The 24,492-nt window shown below is 37.7% G+C and overlaps 1 protein-coding gene across 4 annotated transcripts in view; it reads right to left on the bottom strand.

Moving 5' to 3' along the window:
- adgrb3 (adhesion G protein-coupled receptor B3) overlaps positions 1-22,387 on the bottom strand; it is a 208,129-nt gene extending 185,742 nt beyond the window's left edge. For 2 of the 4 annotated variants that reach the window (XM_065296012.1, XM_065296014.1), the window contains exons 1-2: positions 20,688-22,385; positions 17,902-18,667 (exon numbers count right to left, since the gene is read on the bottom strand). In XM_065296012.1, coding sequence (XP_065152084.1) covers positions 17,902-18,652 — 751 coding nt within the window. In that variant the 5' untranslated portion in view covers positions 18,653-18,667; positions 20,688-22,385. Of the gene's footprint in view, positions 1-17,901; positions 18,668-20,687 lie in introns of all 4 variants that reach the window. The other 2 variants (XM_065296013.2, XM_065296015.1) reach the window with 2 other exon arrangements.
- Positions 22,388-24,492: the final 2,105 nt, after the last annotated feature.

Raw genomic sequence — 24,492 nt, 5'->3', positions numbered from 1 at the left:
ATCAATGAACTTACATTTGATACACTTTTGACAAGCTAGTTTTATAGTTAAATAAATCCACCAAAGGAAATTAGTTCCAAAAGATGCCAAAACATCACGCAACACAAACTGGAAGAGAGTGAATTGAAGTGACTGCAGTTCCCAAACTCCAAATCACTTCAGGTTAACTTTTACTTGACTTTCAAAAGCCTGATCCTCATTCAAGGGGAAAAACAAATCAACTCCAATCCCTGCTCTGCTAACAAATAATCTGGGGTGGAATCGTGAAGAAACAAACAGAAAAGCAGAGTCATACAAACAGTGAAACACCTTAGTGCTGCTAAATAAATTATAATAATGATCATATCTTAAATGAAACTGTTTGGCCAATAAAATTACCAAACAGAAACTAACTGCGTAACACTATCTTTGTTTTCAACCATTTTCCTCCTCCAATTGTCTTCCCTGTCATCTCATTCATTTGAATACAGGTTGGAAAGTCTGTTTCTGCTCCCTGTAATTGCCATCCTACAGTATGATACTGCAACTCATCACGATATAAAAGACTAACACTAAGATCTGAAAGAGATTATTACTTAAGATAGTTATGAACATGCAAGGATGCCGTACATGGCAGCTTACGGGAGATGCTACATAACAAATGTATAATATGGTTCGAAAATAAAAACATAAGCAATTTATATTTTATACGAATTACATAGGCAGTAAAATGACAACGTAACCGTGCATATTAAACACAAGCAATCATTTAAATCTGAAGCCTTTATCTGTAAAGACACATTATTGGCAGCAATATTCATACAACACTGTGTTTGATGTATGAAGGACAAAATAAACACAAGCACATTGTTGCTTTGATGTAGTGGCCAGAATTGTCACCTATTGATGAAAAAAGATACTCTTTTAAAAACATTAAATAAACAATATTGAAAATATTGATCTATATTCAATAACCCTGTTTATTAACAGCACAATGTACAACAGTACAAAGGTTTGTGTTATATGGTACATTATATAAAGTTGTGGTTATAACTTAGAAGTAGATACTCTACACTTTGCAGATTCTACAACATACTTCGAAATTATTAAAAAAAAAACAGGAAGAATTATATATATATATATATATATATATATATATATATATATATATATATTTTACACATTTGGCAGATGCTTTTATCCAAAATCAATAAATGAAGCCTTCAGGAGCTACCAAAGACAAGACTAACCAATGTCCAGTGGATATGCTCATTAACATCTAAAATCTAAGTAAAAGAAAATGTGCTAACTTTTTTAACCTCATATGTTTTGACAAAGGCATTTCTTCTCACGTACACTAAGATATTAGAATAAAAACATAAAATAACACAAAAAAACAATAACAAGCTGCGATAGCACATGCTGTAATTGGGTCCTCAGGGCTTCTACCAAACTAGAAAATGTGAAAAATATCAACCCAGTAACTTAGTTTTAGTAAACCATTCTCTGCAAGCATTGTGAAAAAATAGATCATTGAAATGTATCTCCCCTTGTGATGTCAGAAGGGGATCTTATTATAATAATACCGCCCCTTAATCTGCATTATCCAACCACAGCACTGCCATTTAGTGCAAAGATCAGCTCATTTGCATTTGAAATGACACAACCAAAAACGACATATTTTTGCTCACACCTACAAAGTGTTAATTTTAACATGCTGTAATAAATTATCTGGAGAGCCCATGAAGATTCTCCAGGGATAAAAAGTCTTGTGAAATGTGCCCTTTATGGGGAGTACCTTAATTTCCCCTCCATTTTCCAGGCCTTGACTACCACAGAAGTCACTTAAGTGCATTTAAGCCCAAGGACTTTATCATAAAACTTGTATAAATAGATTTAATCTTTGTTATTATATAGGTTAACTAGCACAACAAAATGTGTTTATACAGTAGCTAGCTAGCTAGCCAGTAAATCAGACATCTATATGTAAGTTAGCATTAGGGATGGACGATAAATCACCTGTGATTCTCATGTGTGCGCATCTTATCAGTAAAGCCGGTTTTGTGATTAGTAGTAAATCGCCATCACCTGCTTTGAGATGGAGCGGCGTTTATTACACAGAGCCGTATTTCACAGAAAAGCTCGGCAAAACGCATAGATTATCGGAGGTGATTTGTCCACGATTATAAATGGGATTTTGCTGAGCTTTTCAGTGAAATACGGCTCTGTGTAGTAAATGCTGCTCCATTTGAAAGCAGGTGATGGCGATGCACTACTAATCACAGGGCTCTCAAGTTTTGAAGACAGGCAAGTGTGACATCTCCAATTCCCACCCAAACACAACAATGGGGTTGTTGTCTTAGGGTGCTTTCCTCTCAGGGCGAATGAGAAGATGCTTAGCTGCCTTTTACCCGACATCTTTAAAAGACAGGTGCAATGATTAATGCTTCCATGACCAGGATGTTAAATATGACATGATTTTAAAAGTGAACGTGAAGTGAAGGGGTCACACACTGGACGAGAAGCGCAGCGACACGTCGTGCCACATCGCGTTGTGTCTAGGACAACTCGGAGGTATCGTACACCGGAAGTGCACATTAAGTAGCGCAAGCTAATTCAGATTGATTCCTGCCCGGTTCCATAGAGAAAGCAGCGCGGCCAGATAGATTTTGGGCGCTGTGGCATATTAAAATATGATAAATAGTTTTTCTGCCTGAGAAATACAATGTGTGGTGGGAGTGCCTGACAAAAGCCAAAATGAGTGACGTCACGCTCAATGTGTGACACTTGAGAGTCCTGTAATCACAAAACCGGCTTTATTGATGAGATACACATGAGAATCACAGGGCATTTATCGCCCACCCCCAGCACTATTATAATAACTATAATAATGTTTATTATGCTTTTGTGTTACTTGATTTCATTGTAAGCTCTACTTGCAATAAAATCAGTCAAGACATAATTAAAAAAAAATCATTAACTGCCTGCATTCCTGCTTATGAGCAAGCAAAATGTTTATTTATGTTTGTATATGATATAGTTCATATGAATTTCCCTACATTTTCAAATATTTCCCATAAACTCCCGTTAAGTTTTCAATAAAAAAATATTAAAAAACTATTTCCCGTAATCTTTCCACCCCTTTGCAACCCTATAAGTGATATTGTCTTACCAAATTAAAAAAGACACTTAACTCAATGGCATAACCATCTAAATTTTAATAAAAAGACACCCAGAAAATTTAATTAAACTTTCGTTTCATTGTTTTTCTTGCTACATTAAGCTTTCAAGACAATTCCTGTCATAACGTTCATATTCGTTTCTTCACTGTAAACTCATGCAAAAATGTGACAGAGATGAATTTTTTTCTGCTTTATAGTGAGAAAAACAATGCAATAGTCTAGCAGTCATATTTCAGCAAGGAAAAGTGTCAAACTTTAAGCAGGAAGTTCATCTGCTTTCCATAAATTCTCTATTTGCCGGGGTGCGTGACAAAAACTTTCATTCAGCAGGATATATCGGCACCCGGCGGATGTCACTATTATCATTACAAAGTGTCTGAGGCAGCCATGAATTATCCAGCGAAAGGCTCAAACTCATCCACCGTCCGTACAAATCAGTTCAGCTCATTTCACACTTGGAACGACTTATTGTGAGCTACTCACATAAAATCTGAATCAAATGCATGTTCGACTGACTCCAGACATCAAATATGTTTTTGATCAGCTAAATAATATCACGTTGTACCACACTTTTAAAGTCCAGAATGGATGCCCTAAGCCACAGAGACAAATCTGAGCTATTTCACAAGCATTATGTGCTATACAGTATAACCGCGCCAAACAGACGCTGAACCATTCTCCCATGAGAAACCAGAACTAAACTCCCTCGTAATGGAGTATGTGCTCATTATTATTATTATTTCCATTTTATATACAGTAAATAGAGGTAAATGAATATTAATGGAGAATTTGTCTTTAATCCAGTGCCTCAAAAATGTAATTAAAATAGCGTAATAGACAATTATAATTATCATCTCCACTTTTGCTCCACCCACTTACCAGCTTAAGCTGAAATGTCAATAAACCAAAAGCATGAGCAAATTCTTCATACACAAACAACAATTTTAAGGCATATTTCTAGCACAGAGAAAAAAGCAATATTACTAGATACATGGTGTGTTTCTAAAGCTCAGCGGATTCATCAAAATGCTTATGACGAAAAGTCTTTCTTATATTTCTATAACTTGCTAAATAATATGATACATGTGATGTGCGATTCAATAAACTTGAAAATTATTTTATCTTGGCACTAATATTGGTACTAAATGTATACATATCTACACCTACATGGTACACATTAGGACCTTTTAAAGGATACTTTCCCAGTGTTTTTTTCTGACAGTATACAATAGTTTTTAATCCAACCTCATCTACACCAATCCACCAAATCATGACATAAGGAATACTGTATCCATGTCCAAGCATCTACTCATTTCAGTAGAGGATTTTGTTTACATGTGGACATCCAGGTCTTAGGAGGTTAAAGGCCCACTGAAGTGTTTTGGAGTATGCAGCTACCGATAAAAAAACTCTTTATTAAAATAGCCAAAAACTTTTCATTTATGGCACAGTCCAGCGAAGACGTAGCATAACAAAACATAGAGGGCAGGACATCTCAGCATCTACAGAGCATTTGATTGGCTGAAGTGTAGGGTGATGTTATAAAATTCAACCCTTAGTTTTACAGACATTCACACGGGGCGTAAGCATTAACGCTTGACGGAAGGCTTGTCTGAAGCGTGGCCAACGGCCAATCACAGTGGCCGCAACACAAGCTCCGGTCTTCCATAAACGTAATTGGCTGGCTTTGCACTAGGTTATTTCCATAAGGCGATATGATTGGCTGACACACGCATTGCCGCTTGAAAAGTTGAAAAATGTTCAACTTCTGCCGCGAGCAACGGCACTGACGCGGCGCCGACGGATCCACAATTCAGTTCGGCAATGCATGACGTCACCAATTAAAGTAAATGGAAAGCGTCAACAGGTGTTTTAGGGAGTTTTGCATTATGATATGAGTGTATATAAGTGTGATTTTTAGTTATTTCACTATGGCATTTGAGATCATTTGGGCCCGGAAGCGGTGCATGACATCCGAATTAACAAGCATACAACAGTCTACACAAAACCTTCACTTTGAACCTGAGTGCATTATAATAAATCTCAAGAATGTCATAAGAAATGCATTATACACTGGACTACAGCCATAATAATCTACCGGTCTGTCCTTCATCAAATATTCATGTTTTCTGCTTAATATTCCTAATATGTTTTGCATCTTGTTTTGTTTTTATCTTGTTTGTTAATGCTGACTCGATGCGCTCTGCTTTACAAATGGTAAAGAAACATTTAAACTAAATCTAAAAATCTTAATGTTATAAGAAAGAATGTTTTGCTTAGCATTTGCTCTCAATTTTTCATAACAACTATATAAAAGAGGGTTAGCATTGTGCTATAATGAAGGTAGTTACAAGGATACAAAGAATATGACCTCACAGCATCCAAAGAGGGAATTCTGTAATGAAGCACATTCATATGATGTTTATTTCTGCAGGTTCAGTGTCTGTCGTTATCTGCATTGCCTCCTAATAAGACAATGATAAAGGTAAGGTCAAAATAACCCTTGAACGGGGTCAGAGCAAAGCATAATGAATCAATGAATGTTTTAAAACACTTCAGCTTAATGTGTCACAGGAGAACCTCACACAAAGACTCCACGGAGAGCCATTCTGACTATTGATGTGACAATTAACACCTAATGCTAATACATTTGACTATAGTTAACGCATAGGGCCCAAAGGTCAGAGACTACTAGTAAAAGTTGACTTGATCATCTTAGCATGGATTTCACAACTTTACTGTGTGATATACATTTTTCACTTTGACGTTTCACTTGCCATGCTGACAATATATAAGAATACAAATAAAATAGACATTTACTGTGTAGTTTCCTACATTATATAGCCATATACTGTACAGGGATCATGTATGACATCATCATAATGTAATGTTTACTACTGTAGTAAATCTTATATCACTTTTAAAAGAAATACTTTTACATAACCAGGAAGCTCAAATATTTATGACAAATGCAAAAGCTTTCAGAAAGGTCCATCAAATCGATGGCTAAACAATGCACTATATCAACACCGTAAATGCAAATGCATAAAAAGAGCAACAGCCTGAAACAAACAGCACTCAGCACTTCTGTACATTAATGAGCCGATGGATCTGCTTGAAAGCTGACCGGATGAACATTTTAAAGCTTAATCCTCCAATCAGAAGCCATCAGTTTTCCTATGCTGTATGAGTGCATAACTTTGATGATGATGTTAGTAACAGGACCATATGGTGATTCGGCAGTCAAGGACCTCACAGGAAATCTAAGCATCTATGTACTTGCCAACATTAACTGACTGACAGAGCGAGGACTGCACTGAAGATTGAATCAATGGGAAAGAGATTATTCTGGATATGCAAATCAAATCATTTGCATAAATATTACTTGCCTTTCAATGTTTATCAAATAAGGTGATGGTTTTCTGTTTATTAGCAATTTTACAAACATGCGGTGACAATTTAATAGACAATTCAGAAAACACTCAATATTCTCAAGTCACATCCTCTTACAAATGATTGGTGTCTCTGCATTTTAAATATGTAGATGTAAAATCTCTTGTTCACTTATTTATACCTGCAAAATATTTTAGAAGAGGAGCCTTGAGGTTGTCACTATTTACAGCCATGCACCTGATTGGACTTTGTGAAAACTACAGAATAGTTTGGCTATAATTCCCATGTAGACTAGAGGTCTTTACAGGTCCACTTGGATCCAAAAACATGAGGTCTGACTCGATGTGCCTCTGACACAGGTTGGGTATAATAATAGTGGCATCGGTCTGAGGTCATTAAAAATGAATGGGTTTTACCGATTGGACCCGAGACGACCCGAACTATCTCAAGTGTGTGCATCAAGTCCTTTTCCAACCCCTTCTTTGTTTGCCAAGAGCGCTTGTGACGTTGTGTTGCTGGGAGTAGGTTAATTTTCATTGAGACAGACCTGTCAATCAATTTTAAATGCACATTTTAGCGGAGTTGAATCGAGAATCGAGTATAAAAAACGCCCAGAGAACCGGAGTTGAAAATTGAATCGAGAATCGAATCGATTTGGTACCTTGTGAATCGAAATCGAATCCATCTGGAAAATCTGAATTGATACCCAGCCCTACCGTATACATTCGGGTTCAGTCGGGTTAAAAAAAAATCGCCACTGGTTCGAGTCGGACTCTGGTCTAATTTTCTTTGGATTGTCTTAGGTCGGGATTTATGTTATCAAATGTAAACTACAATCCAAAATGATATATTGGACCTCAATTCAAGCTTTAATTTTATTGATCATAGTTACAGTATATTGAAATAAAAACTATATAGTCAAATAACCTGTAAGGTCATTAATCTGTAAGTCAGATGGGCAGGAAATAAACTAGATTTCCACATTAAGAATACCTCCAGTGTTTTCATTTTACAAGGACTTAAGAGCTAGTAAAAGAAATACTATTTGTCATCGTGCAGTGTAACACCTGTGATATTGCTTCATACTTTGTCTTCTGCCATCCAACACCAAATAGACATTTACAAATTATGGAAAGCTGTTGAACTTCTTTATGAGAGACGAGAAGAATCCATGGAAAACAGATTCTCTATACTGCATGTATGTATTATGTACACAGCACTGTTATGTGTCAAAGATAACAATCAGATAAAAGCACAAACATCTAACCTCCTCCACCCCGTCTCATTTGTACGTCTCAAAAGACTTCCAGACATTTACGCTGCCCATTCTTTGGGCAATAACAGAACAGTATTGTTGACCCAGAGTTTGCCATTCCCACAAAATCTTACCCTGTTTCCAAATACAACAGCAACAGCAGTATGTCTGAATAAGATGTGCAGTCACGATGCCATAGAAGAACTATTTTTGGCTGAATGGCCAAAATGATCCACTTATGGCTTTTATGGGCTGTCCCATAGGGCCACAGGACTTCGCATGATCGGGATTTCTGTGCAAGTACATTCATCAATTTTAAGGGTGAATGCATTGAATATCTACCAGCACTTTATTTTGCTGTTTTTGCTACAACTTATAAAGGCATTGGTAAAAGAGGCTTAGAAATGCTCTTATTTACATGCTTTTAATTCATGCCTCTGCTTTCCATTGGTAAATGCAGTTGTCATGAATGAATGCTAAACAATCAGACCATTGGTGCTCTTTCCTGAACCTATTTGGTACTATTTTGCATAATTTATTTCAAAATGCTTCAGCAAAATCTGAAGAAAAATTCATTCCAACTATTCCTCTGTTTGCCAAGAGCGCTTGTGACATTGTGTTGCTGGCAGTAGGTTATTTTTTTATGCTTCAGCAAAATCTGAAGAGCTCAGATGCAAAAGTTACTAAATGTCACCTCCATCTAAAATGAGATAATGATTTTGACCGAATGCTCTTGGCGTGTATTCAAAATCCTTGGCATGCTTCAAATCCGTTTAATCACAGCTATTGAGGTTTGTTAGCAGAATCCAGTAAACACCACAATGATTTTTCAGCAAAGTCCTCAAAGTGCACAGAAAAATAATAGGATGAATAAAGGTGAGTTTAGATATTATTTGTCAAGCTGCAAGAGTGTTGTAAACGAGGTTTACCAAATATATTAGGATATTGATCTTTTTTTAGCCTTTTACTTTTATTCAGAAAGGATAGTGAAGAGTCACTTGAGACTTTTTAGAAAAAAAGCTTGCATGCACTTTTGCAGCAAAAGATACCAATTTGACTAAAGTGACATTTGTGAAAATAAAGCATTTCAATCACTGACTCATAACCTTTTCATTTCAAGTGAAATTATTGAACCTAAACATAAGAGCCTGATAAAAAGACTCACTTAGACACACTTAGAGGGTTTTGCATCTGAACTCTGGGAGTCCCACCACTGAAATGAATGATATAATATTCTGGAAAAATGACTATAAAGTCAATATCAATGGTCAAATGAGTCAATTCCCAATAAATGAAAAATGGGTGCAAATGGTATTGCACAAGACTTTAAACAACTTTATCCATAAAAGCAAAAGAGCGCTGAAGAACAGCCATAACATTTGACATTGTAAATAAAAAGACAAAATAGAGATTAAAAGAGTGACTAGAATACAAGATGGCCACTAAATTGAGAAACGAGTGGTGATGAAGACGACGCTCTGAGACTACTGATCAGCTGACACAACTGAGATCCAAAGAGAACAAAAAGCTGCACTATGCAGTAGAAATGCTGAGGCTTCTGCCGGCCCCTGGCATCAATAAAGGCTCCTTGCTCTCGTAAAACCGCCAATACACAAACACTGTTATCCTGACCATTCTTTTAAATACAACAATAAAACCAGAAAGCTTTTCCAAGAAAAAAAAAACATGGTGAGGAGCGATAAAGATAGCAAAAACAAAGACCAAGTCCACCAGTAAACAATCTATCTCACAACTTTTATCTGATTTAGCACAACAATATTAGGCTATTTTGTTTTTAAATGGTTGCACATCTCCCTTATAAAACTGACACCCCACATACATTTAATAAATAATAGACTGCAAACTATCATGATCAGACAATAACTCTTTAATGTTGAAGAGATAACTGCGGTAATATGCTATCAGAAAAAAATGTCCCCAAGCTATCATGGAGGCGGTACCCTTTAAAATGGTCCAAATATGTACCATTTATGTACAGATTTATGCAGATTTGTTACCAATATGCACGTCCGATGTACTAATATGAACTCTTTACACTGTAAAAAATACTTTGCTGCCTTAAATTTTTTTGTTGAATCAACTCAGATTTACAAGTCATGTCAACAGAGATGAGTTGTCACAACTTATACAATATAGTTGAGAAAAGTCAACTTCATTTTATAAGTTATAACAACTCACCTGTAGTTATAACAACTCATCTCTAGTCAAGATAAATAATAGTAAGTTGAAATGACTTGTAAATCCAAGTTGACTCAACAAAAATTTTTAAGGCAGCAAAGTATTTACAGTGCATTTCATTCAGACGAGCACTCTCTGTGCAGACACAGCGCAGCAGCTGCATTGAAATAGATGCAGTCTGCGCAGACATGTTTCATATGGAGCTATAATTCAGCAGGTGCCACGTGAGGTTTAGGTCATGGTTTCAGTCATCTGGACTTTTATTTGTTGCTTTTGAAGAATAGAGCTGAGGGACAGAGCGTGAACGAGCGAGTGAACGCGAACAAAGAGGGATAACGGTGCTCTCTATTACTTCTCCCAAAGCGTATACAGAACAAAAGCACATAAAATAATATCGACTAATTGGTTTTGGAGTTCTGCTGCCGTTTCATTTTCAATGCAGGAAAACCCTGCTGTGTAATCAGATGATGTCTGCACTGTTTCACTTTGATTTAAAATGGCGTCAAAACGTAAATTCAAATCTGTAGTCGCCCAGCCCCACTGAACCCATTTGTTAGATCATTGTGAATTGGCCTTAACGTTACTATGCAGCAATTTAGTTTCTGAAAAACAAAACACTGCTTAGCCAACAATGTGTGACATGAATGCCAAATATTAAAGAGTTTAAAGGAAAACACCACCAGATTTCCACTATTTTACTATGTTCTTAACTCAGCTTAGAAAATTTATAAATACCTATATTTTTTTCAATGCGTGCACTTTTAATCTTTGTACAGCGCTTCGTGAATGTGTTAGCATTTAGCCTAGCCCCATTCATTCCTTAGGATCCAAACTGGGATGAATTTAGAAGCCACCAAACACTTCCATGTTTTCCCTGTTTACATGAGTAAGTATGGTGGCACAAAAGAAAACTTTTGTTTTATTTAAACATGGGAATAAATGGGGCTAGGCTAAATGCTAACACATACAAGAGGCGCTGTACAAAAATTAAAAGTGCATGCATTCAAAAAAACTGATCTCACGAATTTCCATGGCATAGTCACAGAATTTTTGCTCATTTTTCCATGGCATTCTCAAGTATTGGTTACTCAACTGTTTTGTCTTAATTTCTTACCATTGTCGCTTCGGTTTAGGGTTAGATTTACATAAATTGACATCCCTACCCAAACCCAACTCTAACCCCAACACCAGGCGACAATTGTTTAAAGTTTAGAAAATATAAAATCAAACATCAGAAAAAAATTGTATAAACCAATACTTAAAGTGACATACTAACGCCATCACCAAATCTAACCCTAAACCAAAGCGACAATGATTTGAAAATAGGAAAAAGCAGTTGAGTAAACAATCCGTGAGAATGCCACGGAAAAAAAGTCCGTGGTAGGGCCACGGAAAAATGCAGAGATCCGTGAGAATGCCACGGAAAAATTTGCAAAAAATTCTGTGACTATCCCACGGAACTTTGTGAGATCATGTCTAAGCTGAGGTAAAAACATATTGAAAAACTGGTGTTTTCCTTTAAAGAAACTGTGTGAATATAAATATATTGTAGGTAGATGACTGTTATTCTCTCTTTAACAAGACTGAACACATCCGAATGGTAAAAGATCTGTTACCATAGGCATCACAATTACATAACAGCTGCAGCTATACTGTATGTCTGGAGGCATTTCATGTTCTACTTCTGAATTCAAGCTTTGTTTTGACCGGCATTTAGTCTTGTTTGCTTTCATCTTGTTGTTTTGTAAATAAATGATTTAGATAATCAGAATAATTGCATAACACAGAGCTTGACCCCATCAATCCTCGTTGTTAACAAGACAAATCGACCGAAGGATGCAAAATACCAATCTCCATCATCCTTCTCATTTGTAACCATTCATGTTTCTCCCAAAATCTGACATTTTAAATGCCATCGAGTGGATATTATCACATATACATGAATCAGCACAAACCGATTCATTAGCATCAGCCCAATTCCCCTTCACGACTCCCAAAGCGCTCTTGAGCCCAGGATCTGACCAGGGTTTTGTTTGAACAAAGTGACAGATGAGTTCATCCACTGATCTGAATGCAGTGCAGTCTGATTCTTCTTCAGAAACGTTCAGAGAAAAGAGCAAACGGACACTGCTGTCTGAGGGCAGAGGATGGTGTAATGGGAGACAGAGAGTAATGAGAAAAAGCCCCTGGATGTTGCTCATCGTCTCCAGCAGGGCTTCATTTGTGACTAATTTAGGAAACACAATTCAGAGCATCTGACTTTGAGCTATCACATCAAGTGTCACTGTGCCTGGAGAGATGATACAGAGATACAGAGAAGAGAAAGCACTCGCTCCTAATGGGAACGTGGGATTGCTTGGCATGACTCGTGTATGGCTACCACACAAACATGGGATGAACTATAAGGATCGATCTTGGAAAGATTATCCATAATGAGAGAATGTTTCTGTGGCACAACAATCCAAACTCAATACCGTATACGAACAGGCCTATTAACAACATTACAGGAGTACAAATCCATCATGTAATGGCATGAAATTGTACTCACATAAGTAGTGATAGACCGGTATATTGCTGAGGCCGATATATCAGCCGATATTTGTTTGTTTTTATGATCAGCATCGGTCGATCAGTCTTTTCAATCGGCCAGTAAATTTCTCTGTGTCACTCAATGTAAAACCAAAGCCTGACAGACAGTAAAATGATCAATCATTATTTACTTTTTAACATCAACACATTAGTTAAACACCCTTATTCAAACAGTACTGTGAGATATCAGATCCACAATAAATATATATTATTATATAAATTATTAATTATGTAAATAAAAGGTATATTTATAAACGTTATGCATAACAAATGTATATTTCACAAATTTTCTGTTTGTCTATTATTTGGCTCTCCTGATTTTGCCAAGTGGTTGATGTCCTCAGGGCAACATTATGTTGACCCTGAGACAACATTTCAATTAACCAATCAGATTTAAGAAATAAGTTTACAGGTTTTTTTTAAGTTTAAGCTTACAACCAGGATTAGCTGTTTCTAGGCCATTGTTTTTCACTTATCATGTCCCTCTGATTTTAGGGTTTGGTTAGGGTTTAGGTTTTATCTAGGAAAAATGTTGTCCTTGCGTCAACACAATATGCTGGCCTGAGGACATCTATCACTTGGCAAAATCAGTTCGAGCTCTATTTACTGTAATTACATTTGTGTTATATCAGCCTCATATCGGCAAATCTGCCATACAGCTTTATTCATATCAGCATCAGCCATTAAAAAGTCTAAATCTGTCGAATACTACACATAAAATATTACTCTAAAACCATACACACGTACGCACGCACCCACACACAAACATATATATGCTGTTATACAGTCCCTCCATAAAAACGTGATTATGCGATCGCATGATTTAATTTAAATACGCCGCACTTTGGCAGCATAATTGCAGATTTCTGCTCACAAAATATCCAGGGCTTGCATGATTTCATAATCCCTGCATTTTCGTAGCAAAAAGTCATTTATATCTTAGCAGAAAGTTAAAAAATTTTGCATTTACTTCACACATGCGTAGCCATGTCCCCTGGTGTCATGGGAATGTTATGAAGTGATGTTATATCGCGACATGAACATCTGTGAAAAGATGTAAAAGCTGCAAACAGTTCGCATAAAATTGCATAAATATATAATTTTTTAAGAAAACGTGCCGCAAGATCAAGGATTTTTGCCCACAACAAACATAATTTTTTTTAGCGTTTTTCTGGAAGGACTGGGTATCCTGTATGCATCTTACATGCATAAATGCATTTTATATATGTTGTACATTTTTGGGTGATTTTAATAACCTTATCTTGGCTTTGTAAGCATATGATTTAAAAAAAGTATTTTTATATTAGTGGAACATTTTATTCATCCTTTCTTGACCTCAAAGCATCCCATCCTCTAAAATAACAATTTAAATAATTTTAAACCATCAAACAACCTTAGGTGTGAATAATAAACTTCTATTATATGCTACCTTTAAGCACAAAACTCTCTTTGGCATTACATTTCCCCAGCCGCACTTTCAACATTTCTATAGAAATGGCTTGATTGTTGAAAGCTGATGAGATTCATATCACTGATGTTTATGCATGACTTCTATGTGCAACTTTTGGCCACATTGACTTGAAAGTCTAAATGTCTACTTAAAATTCTCCCAATCAGTTCACCTTGCATGTATTTAAGGCACTTTAAATATTCTTTAAAAGCATCTCCCTGGATACACGGGTAGATGATGAAAGATGTATCTTAACTCAAATGACTATGTAGCCGTTTCAACTCAGACCTGTTTATTGCAATTACAGCGTTAATTCAACCGAACTACATAAACCGGCTTGAAGGCCACAATCAACAAGCACCTCGTGTTAATACAGCAACACAACCATAAATCCAAACAGTTACAGCAATATTACCACAATCAACTAATGCCCGCTCAAGTGCGTTTAATGTGCACCACCATCATAATTATCCGTTATGCAAGTCTAATATGTTTTTACATTTCAAAACACTTTACTTTCATCCTCCGTGAGGCAGCGTTCAAACATTGATGTTATCATAAAGTATAATCAAGCTCATGTTTTGGCTGGCTGGCTGGCTTCATATCCTCCTCCCACAGAGCGCAACGAACCAGAAGACACTTTTTTTTGCCATCTTCTTGCCGCACTATTCAAAGGCCACACTTTGTTGCCATGCACACAAGCAGGCGTGAGGGATATCAAAGACCACCATTTATTTTGGCCGCTCTCCTCACAGATCTTTTTGTTGGGGTTGTTTGAAGACCTGCAACGGCTCATCCGGGAGAGCAGAGGCTTCATTGTGATGCTACGGTGGGGTCGTGTGTTCTTTAAAACCCGCAATACCAATCCACTAAAGCCGCCTGCTCTATAAATAGAAGCTTTCAGTGTAATCTTTTAGGGTAAAAATAAGCTGATGCATATAAGCTTCTCTAAACACGCAGCTAGTCTGAAAGTTCAATGCCTGCTGCACCACTACCGTGAAATGCTTTGATAGTAAAGTTTGAGTTCAAATGTCTCATAAGACCTTTATAGAGAAATGCTTTGAAGAGGAAGATGTGTTTGACAATTCATAAACATGGGGAGAGAGAAATACTAAAACAGATGTTGCAGATTTGTGCAAATATTTAGCATTATTTTCTAAATGTCGACTAGTGTGAAATGAGTTTGATTTGAGACTAAACATAGTTTTTTCCTCTCGCGACAAGTCATTAGACATCACGTCAACTGATGTTGGTAGGTTTACTAATATCACCTCCACCACACTAGGCATTATTTTTAACCAAAGGAGACATTAAGTGTATTATCCAAACATTGATGCCAAGGAAAACCCCTTATACTTAGGAGTGGAAATATAGGTGTTTCTCTGCGGTAATTGTACATTATTTTAAATCAAAAGAGATGTGGGAGTGTTATCCAAACATTATTGGCAAGGAAAGCCTTTTATAGTTGGCAGCAGACACGTATTGAGGTGTTTCTGGGAGGTTTTAGTTCATACAGTGTCATCTTCAAATAACCATTATGGGACTTTTCTGTATTGCCTGAAAAACCACCTCATGCAAGCATAAAACTTTTTTGCGATATATGGAAGTTTTCATTAGCCATATTTTCAATTTTCAATGTTAATTTGTGCCTTTCAAAGGTTAATGGAAACGCAGCTAGTCGCGCAGAGCCGATCCTCCTGATACGCAAGTTACACAAGCAGCGTAGGGCCCCGAACCTGCAAAGACCGAATCATCTGTGACATCACTGTGACGCGAGACTCTGATCTCAAATTACTTAAAATTTCACTGGATTTGGTTGACGTGCCTATCGACATGCATCTTGATTTATGGATATGGTTTTCTAAAAAAGCTATCCGTCCGGATTAGAATTAAGGTAAAAAAAACTAAGAACATATTAATGCTTCAAATTGTTATTTCGATTTATTGCAATCAGTCCAAATCTCCAGATTCAACATTGGTCCAGTGTGTTTTGTTAGAAATGCCAGTAGCTTACGCATCAATAATCAAAATCGTTCATATGTGTTTAAGAAATAAAGACATTCAGTCATGCATGATGTTGTGTTACTGCACTCGGCATTTAAAACAATCCACATTATGTCTAAACTTTGCATATATAGATAATTATTGATGGTTATTGGTCTGTTTACCACTGGAGTAAACTAGATGGATTTTGCAAATATTTAGTTGTTTGTTATAGTTTTTCTTACAGCTATTTTGGTTTTATTGTATTCATAATTTTCAATTTGTTTCCTTGATGTTCTACATCTCCGTAAGAATATATTTGGCAAATAGACCTTGTTTGCAGAAAACATGTCAATGTAAATTAATTTTAAATGAATGTTAAATTAAAAAGTATTCTGGTGAGTGTCAAAGTAATGTGCATATTGCAAAAATATACAGCTATAAGATAATACAACGTGTTTAGTTAACATATTGTTTATAGCTATAGAGACTTTAAATGGGTTTTTATAAATGTGCTGACAGGGCCCCCCTTACAAAGTTGCTTAGGGCCTCCAGAAGTCTTAGGATCTGCTGTGCAGTCACACAATAACTGAGGAAAATAATCAATAAGGCAATATTAATTTTAGCCTTGACTCAAAATGTTGTACAGATTCAACAATGAAATTAAAAAGACTGGTTTCAGATAGACGGTCATAAATTGAATGTGACACCGTTTGGAATAGAATGTAAAGCTAATTTAAACAAGAGGGATGGGAAACGAAATTAGGGCTCTGTTTAACTCGACTGAACCTTGATCATTTCAAAGCACTGTTTCACTGGATCGGAAAAACTGCTACTTTCTCTCAAGGGGGTTATTATTTTCAGCCGGTAAAAGCTGAATGCCACTGGAGGGTTTACTCCGTGCATCTCTCTCAGCCTCATTATTCATTATTTTTGAATCACTGTGCAGGAATTGAAGTGAATCTGTCAGCATCCATTCCCAGCCAACCGTCTCCGAGTGCTTTTATCCTTTCGCAGTATGCTGGGTCATCCCTGCCACCGGTTGATCTCTATCTTGTGCCAGTTGTAAAATGTTACAGATGCTAATTAGCTGTAATGTCTCTGACCCCAATACAAGTCCATAATGCATCATCCCAGAATGATTCACGCCTACTATTTTGTTGCGTTCCTTTAAAATTCCTTGTAAGGCAAACGGATGCTGCCAGTATCCATATTGAGAGAAAGCTGGGTAGCTGACGGGCATGTGACAAGACACCTGTCATTGATGGAGGTTGACAGCAGAAATGTAATTCCATTTAGGCCTAAAGGGGAAACGTGTTGCCACCAGGTGGGCTAAAATTAACCTCTTTATATGCTTTATCTACGTCTCTCTTAGTACAGCATCATCAATAAGTGGAAATTCAGATGATAAATGGTCTTTTTTATTGCCTTCTGGGTAAAAAGGTGCTCTTTAGTTTTCAGTGGTGAACCCTTTAAATATCAAAAGCTGTCAAATCATACTTAGCTAATGAAGTACAACCATATTAAAGATAAAAAATACATTACGTTTAGTACCTCTGTCAACAACCTACCAATAAATAAAGAAATAAAGAAATCACTGTCTCGCAAGAAAAACCCAGGTTGAAACAAATCATACGGAAAAAGAAAACCCATCGAGTGAGAACGGTACTGTTTGGTACACTGAGATCTAGTACACAAATCTAACAAAGAAATCAGACATCAGTAGCATCAGAGTGAACTGAACTGCATATGTGCGTATTAAATGCGTAAAAGTGAAAGAATACAAGAGGATATCGTAACAACATGATATAATTAAGCTGTGAAATGCCCTCCAGCGTTTAAAGACCCGCAGCTGTTCGGTTCATACTCACCCTCCTTGGACGGGCGCCGCACCTCCGCGCTCAGATTGCACACCTGCGCCGAGCGCACCTGAGGAGTCAGGCATCCTTCGGTTTGGGGATTTAAAGGCAACACCACGTTACTGAGCATCAGCACGCTTTCAGATTCCCCATCTCCTAAATGTTGCGGACAGGTGCACTTAGCGTAGACTATTCCACACGATTCGGCTTTCTCTCCTTTCAAGCAGTTTTCCAACCACGTGCACAACACCTGACATCCAAACTGACTCGGGCTCGCCTTGTTCAAAACCACAAACTCCACCACCGACCTTTCCTCTTCCTCCGTCTTTTTCGTCGCCAATCCGTTGTAATCGTACGGAAACGCCCTCCGGAGCTGAACGAAATTTTTGTCGTAATGCAAAAACACATAAATATTCTTGGCGTCGTCACACAGGTGCACGATAGACTCGTTGATCCTCAGCAGCTCGTTGATCTTCTCGTGCGAGTAGTGATCGAACTGGTAGGCCAGCAGAGAGAATTCCGAACAGCTTATTTCTCGTTTGTAAAGTTTTAGGTAGATGCTGTATTTGGTGGGATCCGGGTTCTCCAACGTCCAAGTGCAGTTTGTCAAGTTCTTGGGGAACATTTCGTTTATCGAGTAAGATCCATAGATAACTCCTTTCACCAGTGTAGAACACCAGAAATCTTGGGCACCAGTATATCCAAACATAACCAGGAGATAGGTGGAAAATATATAAATCAACAGATTACGAACAGCCTTCATCCTATGTCATTTGGCCTGCAGGAGAAAGTAGATGGACTTTAATTGTCTGTATATGCATGTAGCCTACACAACGGTCAGAAAAATGATAAAAAATGGTGCAGTCCCCTTTTACTACCACATTGTACTGCATATTGACATCAGATATATACATATATGTGCCTAAATGTTACCTATTAGGATCTTTGTAAAAGGTAATGCCCAAGTGATAGCTAGGGACTATATTTTCTGACAGTGTACGCTCTTAAAACAGGTTCCTTAAAGGTTCTTTGTCAGATTGTATGGTTCCATAAAGAACTTTTCTGTTGCACTAAGACTCTTTGTAGCAAATACAAGTAAGAAAGAAACAGTTCTGACTAAAAGGTACTTTAGGGAACCAAATGCAAAGAACCATTTTATCACCTTTATTTTTAAGAGTGACATGGTGTGTGTTTCAAAGCTTTTACAACAAACCTTGAATCTATACAATCTTCTAACCAACACATTCAGCTCTACCTACAACAGAGACTCATTTATGCTGTTCACTTCTGATGCCTATTAAATCAGCATTTACATATAAATCATCATGCATCTCAATTTTTGCATCTTTAGGTCAAACGATTCTTTCCATGGGAATGTAACACATTTCGGATAAACATTGCCACCTTGTGGCGTTTAATAAATTGGGGGGAATAACTTTGGGCATCTGCGCTGGCGGGATAAAACAACATCATAATCTTTTGTGATCAAATGACAATTTTATACGACGATTACACATTGAATGATCATGATCTGCGTGTGAATCTGTGACAGTCTCGGACGCGCTGATCATTAACAATGAACGGCTTTATGGACGTTAAGTTGAGACTCTACTTAAGGCTAAGATTAGATGTCATCAACAAAATGAGATTTAAACAGAGACCCCCAAAACCGTGTTTTATTCGGTCGAGATTAATGTGTCGCAATTCTGCAGTGATCTCCATGTCTGTGCGCATGATATTCACTACATATCTCAGTCTCCACAGACTCTGTCCTGATCTCTATTCTCTTCATATTTCACTTAATATCCTATTTTCAATCACCTCTGTGATCATATCATATTGGGTTGTGATGTGGTGAGTTATATAAGATGAAAGCAGCATTACTTTCAGCATTTTATAATAGCTCCTTTCTATTATGCAAAAACTTTCATTTCTATTTCAATGTGTTTGCTTCTGCGACGATCTGCTATGCGTTTTATCATCAAGTGTGTTGAATCCCAAAATATTCTAGAAGTAGCCTATAAAAGAAAGACAGGGAGAGAGAGAGAGAGAGAGAGAGAGAGAGAGAGATCCAGCTATTCCATGTCTGTATGCATGAATCCTGCAGGCATTGCAGCTGTGTGCGGTGTAACAGCATTCCCAAATCGAGCTTGTATCGCACATGTATTTCAATGCCTGAATCGCCATAAATGCGACAAGAGTCAGACTACATCGAAAGGCGCGCTGCTATACACAGTTTAAACGTCAATATGTCGCACCAGACAATATTGGCGCACACTGGAAAGCGTTGCGCGCTACTTTCCTTCACACCGCGTGCGCTATGTCGCGTCGTGAGCTTGTAGACCCGTTGATTTTAACGGAAACCATTTAGTTTGACGCGTCATTGGGAGTCACTGGGAATATGAAGGGATTAGACGCACGGTATCGACCCGATTTTATATTCCCAGCGTTTTACTAAACGCAATAGCTCCATTGTCACGAGCTGGTGCTTTTTGGAGGATGCAAATGTGCTCAAATAAAGGACCAGAAACGCATCTGATATACAGTCGGCGCGCAAACTCCATTGCCATCGTTTAAGTTCGCGCTGCTCTGGTGTAAGGTTCGAAACCTCTGAAATATTGACGTAGTTTCTATTGCTTTAATCCGATATAATGAACTATGCAACTCAGATCTTTAACTCGGATGCGTTTAAGAGGAATAAACTTGGGCGAGGGCCATCTCATTATTGTACAACACGCATCTATCCATCTGCTTATCTATAATGATAATAATAATAATCATCTTTTTAATAGACTTACCTTGCACTCTGACAGCTATGGCTATTTTTCCCACATACTTGGAAACATCCTTTAGAAATAAAACGCGTCGCTCCCTTGCCAATCAATATCTCCCATTGCCGACGATAGAAGTCTGGAGCAACAAGATGGTCAATGAGCAAAAATGCATTAGACTCCGAGCTGGATCCTCATCTCGTTTCTTTTTATCACCTCAATGCAACCAAGTGATGAGAGCGCAACAGAAGTCAGCGGCGAGGCTATTACGCGCCACAAAGAGGGCTAAAAATGTTGTCTGTCAAATAAATGTGAATCTCTCTGGTCATCAGTCGCCGTCTGCCCTTCCCTCAAGAAATGCTCGGGTCCGGTCGCAGGTAGCGCGCGATCCTTGACGGATGGAGGATGCTGCTGACTCGCTGTGGAGTGAGATGGAAAGCGCCGAGCCTCAGGACTGGAGCTGCAATATCACGTCACTGCCACTAAGATAAGGCACGTATGGACGTCTCGAGCTGCGTCTCTCACTATCTCGCCCCCCTTCCCCTGGATCACATAGAAACTCTTTTTATTGGGAAATCAAGGCAGAGGAATGTCCCGCGTGCTGGAACGAACGGCGTCGGCGCGGCGGATTTCCTGCGACAGCGGTTCTATTTCACGTGGACTATTTTGTTAACAAAGGCTCGTGGAATAATGCTTCAACAGTCTTGGGAATTATTCTTTGTTTTGAACTTACGCTTACAAGGACAATCTCTGACCGCTTTTTACCATCCGTAATATTTGTTTGAACTTTTTTTGAACTGAACTCCCGATATTTATCTACTAATATTATTATTATTAAATAAAAACGAATGTACATTCGAGGCACAAGCTATATTCTTCTTTGCTTCTGTTTGGGGAACTTTTTACAATAAGAGGATACAGCTGGTTTAAGTTTACACTGGATAAAACCCTGGGGCTCATGGCTTTTATACGAGATCAAAAAAATAACAGATGCGCAGATTCTGAAAGAAATGTTCGCGGCACTTAAATTTGCGTCGATCTTTCCGTAAGTCAACTGCTCAAGAGATCCATAAACTCACAGCGGCCCTTGGTGGACTTTTAAAGCAATCTATGTTTATCCCAAATACAGGATTGTTAATTAACAACTCTTGTTAAGTGTGCGCGAATGATGCTAAAATGCGCACTTGCATTTTACAAGACATTTACTGTGGACGAATAAAGGAATGAATTCATCATTATCTGTGGATTTACAAGATTTAGATTTAAGAGCAAACGGCCGCCGTCTTAGATGAAGCAGTGATGTTTGGAGGTGCTGTATAAAACAAAGGAGATGAAATACTACGCGCAATAGTCGAATATGTGGAGGAAAGGAAAGCGCGGCGTGTTAAGGACCGCGCCTCTGGTCACTGGGGTTTCTCTGAATCTAATGTCCCTGTCTGGCACATGCAGAGGATTAGGAGAGTTGAAGAAGGATGAAAATCTGAACAGATGTGCATGCTTCAGTCCAATGACTTCGGGCCGGTGTTATAGAGGTGGTCTGATTCTACTACATCAACAGTACAGTTGGTTGACAATGCTCTGTGCTGCATTGTACAATGAAATAAACATGCTTCACATTATTTCATGTATTATTATTGGTTTGTAATATCTGAACCTACATCTCCTTGGAAATAAATTAGTTTAAGTGCATGCATTGAGAATAATAAAGACACCACTTTCTAGTTTTACACCTTCCTTGTATATTGTTTATGTCTATATTGGTTATGGTTAGTACTTGGCACGGTTATTATAAAAGTAACTTGTTTAAATAGCTCTTGGCTATCATCTTTGTAAATAATGTATCTGAACAAGCAACAACAGTATTATTTTCATGGCACACGAATGAAGTGCCTCAAATAATGATTTACTTATCGCCTTAGTTCACTACATGGCCGGAGGAACAATGGCTCCATCTCATGAACACTAATCGAGCATTCTCGTGTATTTAGCCTTTGACAAGGTCATTATAACATCAAACTAACTTGATCAGAGGACAGCTGACCACAGCCTGCAGCTTTGATCTCTAGAGGCTTTAGTCTTTATTTCAGTCTGATAAACAATACCAGCATGGCTTCAATGTGAGATGGCTTGTACAAGGAGCTGGCACATGCTTTGTTTCTGTGACCTCTGAGAGAACCTCCCATTATTCTGAGTGTTTTTGGGCTCTGCCTCGGGCACTGTCCTCATATTGCTGTATAGATTTGATTAATGTTTTGTCAGAAAGTGTCCAAAGACCTTCGCTATATATATCTGCACAATGGCTGACCAAACTTACAGAATAATGATTTGTTCAAAGTTACACATAAATTTGTTCCAGAAAGATTTAATGAAATGGCAGACATGCACCCCTAGATTATAAAGGTTGTCAAACCTGTGCTTGACCTGACTTCATGTAAATATACAGAAAAATACAGAACAAATATCACACACTATTGCCAGTATTTAAATCTACAGTAAGTTACTGGCAAACAGCTGCATAACTACATAAAAAAACAGTGAAAACATCATTTTTACATATATTAATAGCTGTTTCTTCATGGGGGCCAAACATGTCCAGACATGGTAAAAAAAATTCAGTTGTATTACTTAATTTTTGTGGGGATATTTGGTCCCTGAACCATACACTCACAGAATAAAGGTACAAAAGCTGTCACTTGGGTGGAACCCTTTCATACATTACAGTACACATGTGTGCATATAAGTATAAATCAAAGGTACGTATCTACATATAAGGACCTTTTTAAAGGGTATAGTCCTAGTGATAACCTTTGTAACTTTGATATTAGCTTGTTTCCTCATGGGGACCTCAAAATGTCCCCACGACGTCATTTACTGGTATTCCTTTCTTTGTGGGGACAATTGGTCCCTACAACGTGATAATTGCCAGGTACACACACACACACACACATACTACACATAGTAATGAGTGACACAAAAAAGCATGCTGGGATTATTTATATAAACAAAAAAGTGAGTAGCATTATTTTTCTATTAAATGGGAAATGTTTCCAACACTCTGACTCTGCCTGCAACAATCTTGTTTCATAAACACCCAACTAGATAATTGACAGTGAAGTTGAAGTGTTACAAAACCACCGGGAGGTGTATCGCACATTTACAGAAAGGACACAATTATTGCTCTCGTCTATAAATTCCATACAAAGATTTTTGGCAGTTGCAGTCTGTCAAAGTGTGAACTCACCAAGAATCAGTATACTGAACTGAAACTGCAGTTAAAACAAGATGAAATAGACTTACTGGTCCATGTTAACACTTCAATCAGCTAATTAACTCAAAACACCTGCAAAGGCCTTTAAATGGTCCTTCAGTCTAGTGCTGTATAGGCTACACAATAATGGGGAAGACTGCTGACTTGACATTTGTCCAAAAGACGACCATTGACACCTTGCACAAGAAGGCCAAGACACAAAAGGTCATTGCAAAAGAGGCTGGCTGTTCATAGAGCTCTGTGACCAAGCAAATTAATAGAGCGGCAAAGGGAAGGAAAAGATGTGGTAGAAGAAAGTGTTCAAGCAATAGGGATAACCACACATGTACTTAAAACATTCAATTATCAACACAAATTTCTTTCGTACCTTTCAGATAATGTGCCACACAAATAGCCAAGAATATTCAATGTTCATAGCATCACACCTGTCCTGAAACATGTGCTTGCTTGTAATTTGCATTTTCCAAATTGTATTTATGTACCCTTGAAGGGTATTTTGTAAAGGGGGCGCAATTTGCAGGGGCGTTCAAAATGAAAGTGAACATCTGAATCCCTTAATGAAGG

This window comes from Paramisgurnus dabryanus, chromosome 20 (genome assembly GCF_030506205.2).
Source record: "Paramisgurnus dabryanus chromosome 20, PD_genome_1.1, whole genome shotgun sequence".
NCBI classification, from domain to species: Eukaryota; Metazoa; Chordata; class Actinopteri; order Cypriniformes; family Cobitidae; genus Paramisgurnus; species Paramisgurnus dabryanus.
This window is presented reverse-complemented; position numbering and strand designations above follow the sequence as displayed.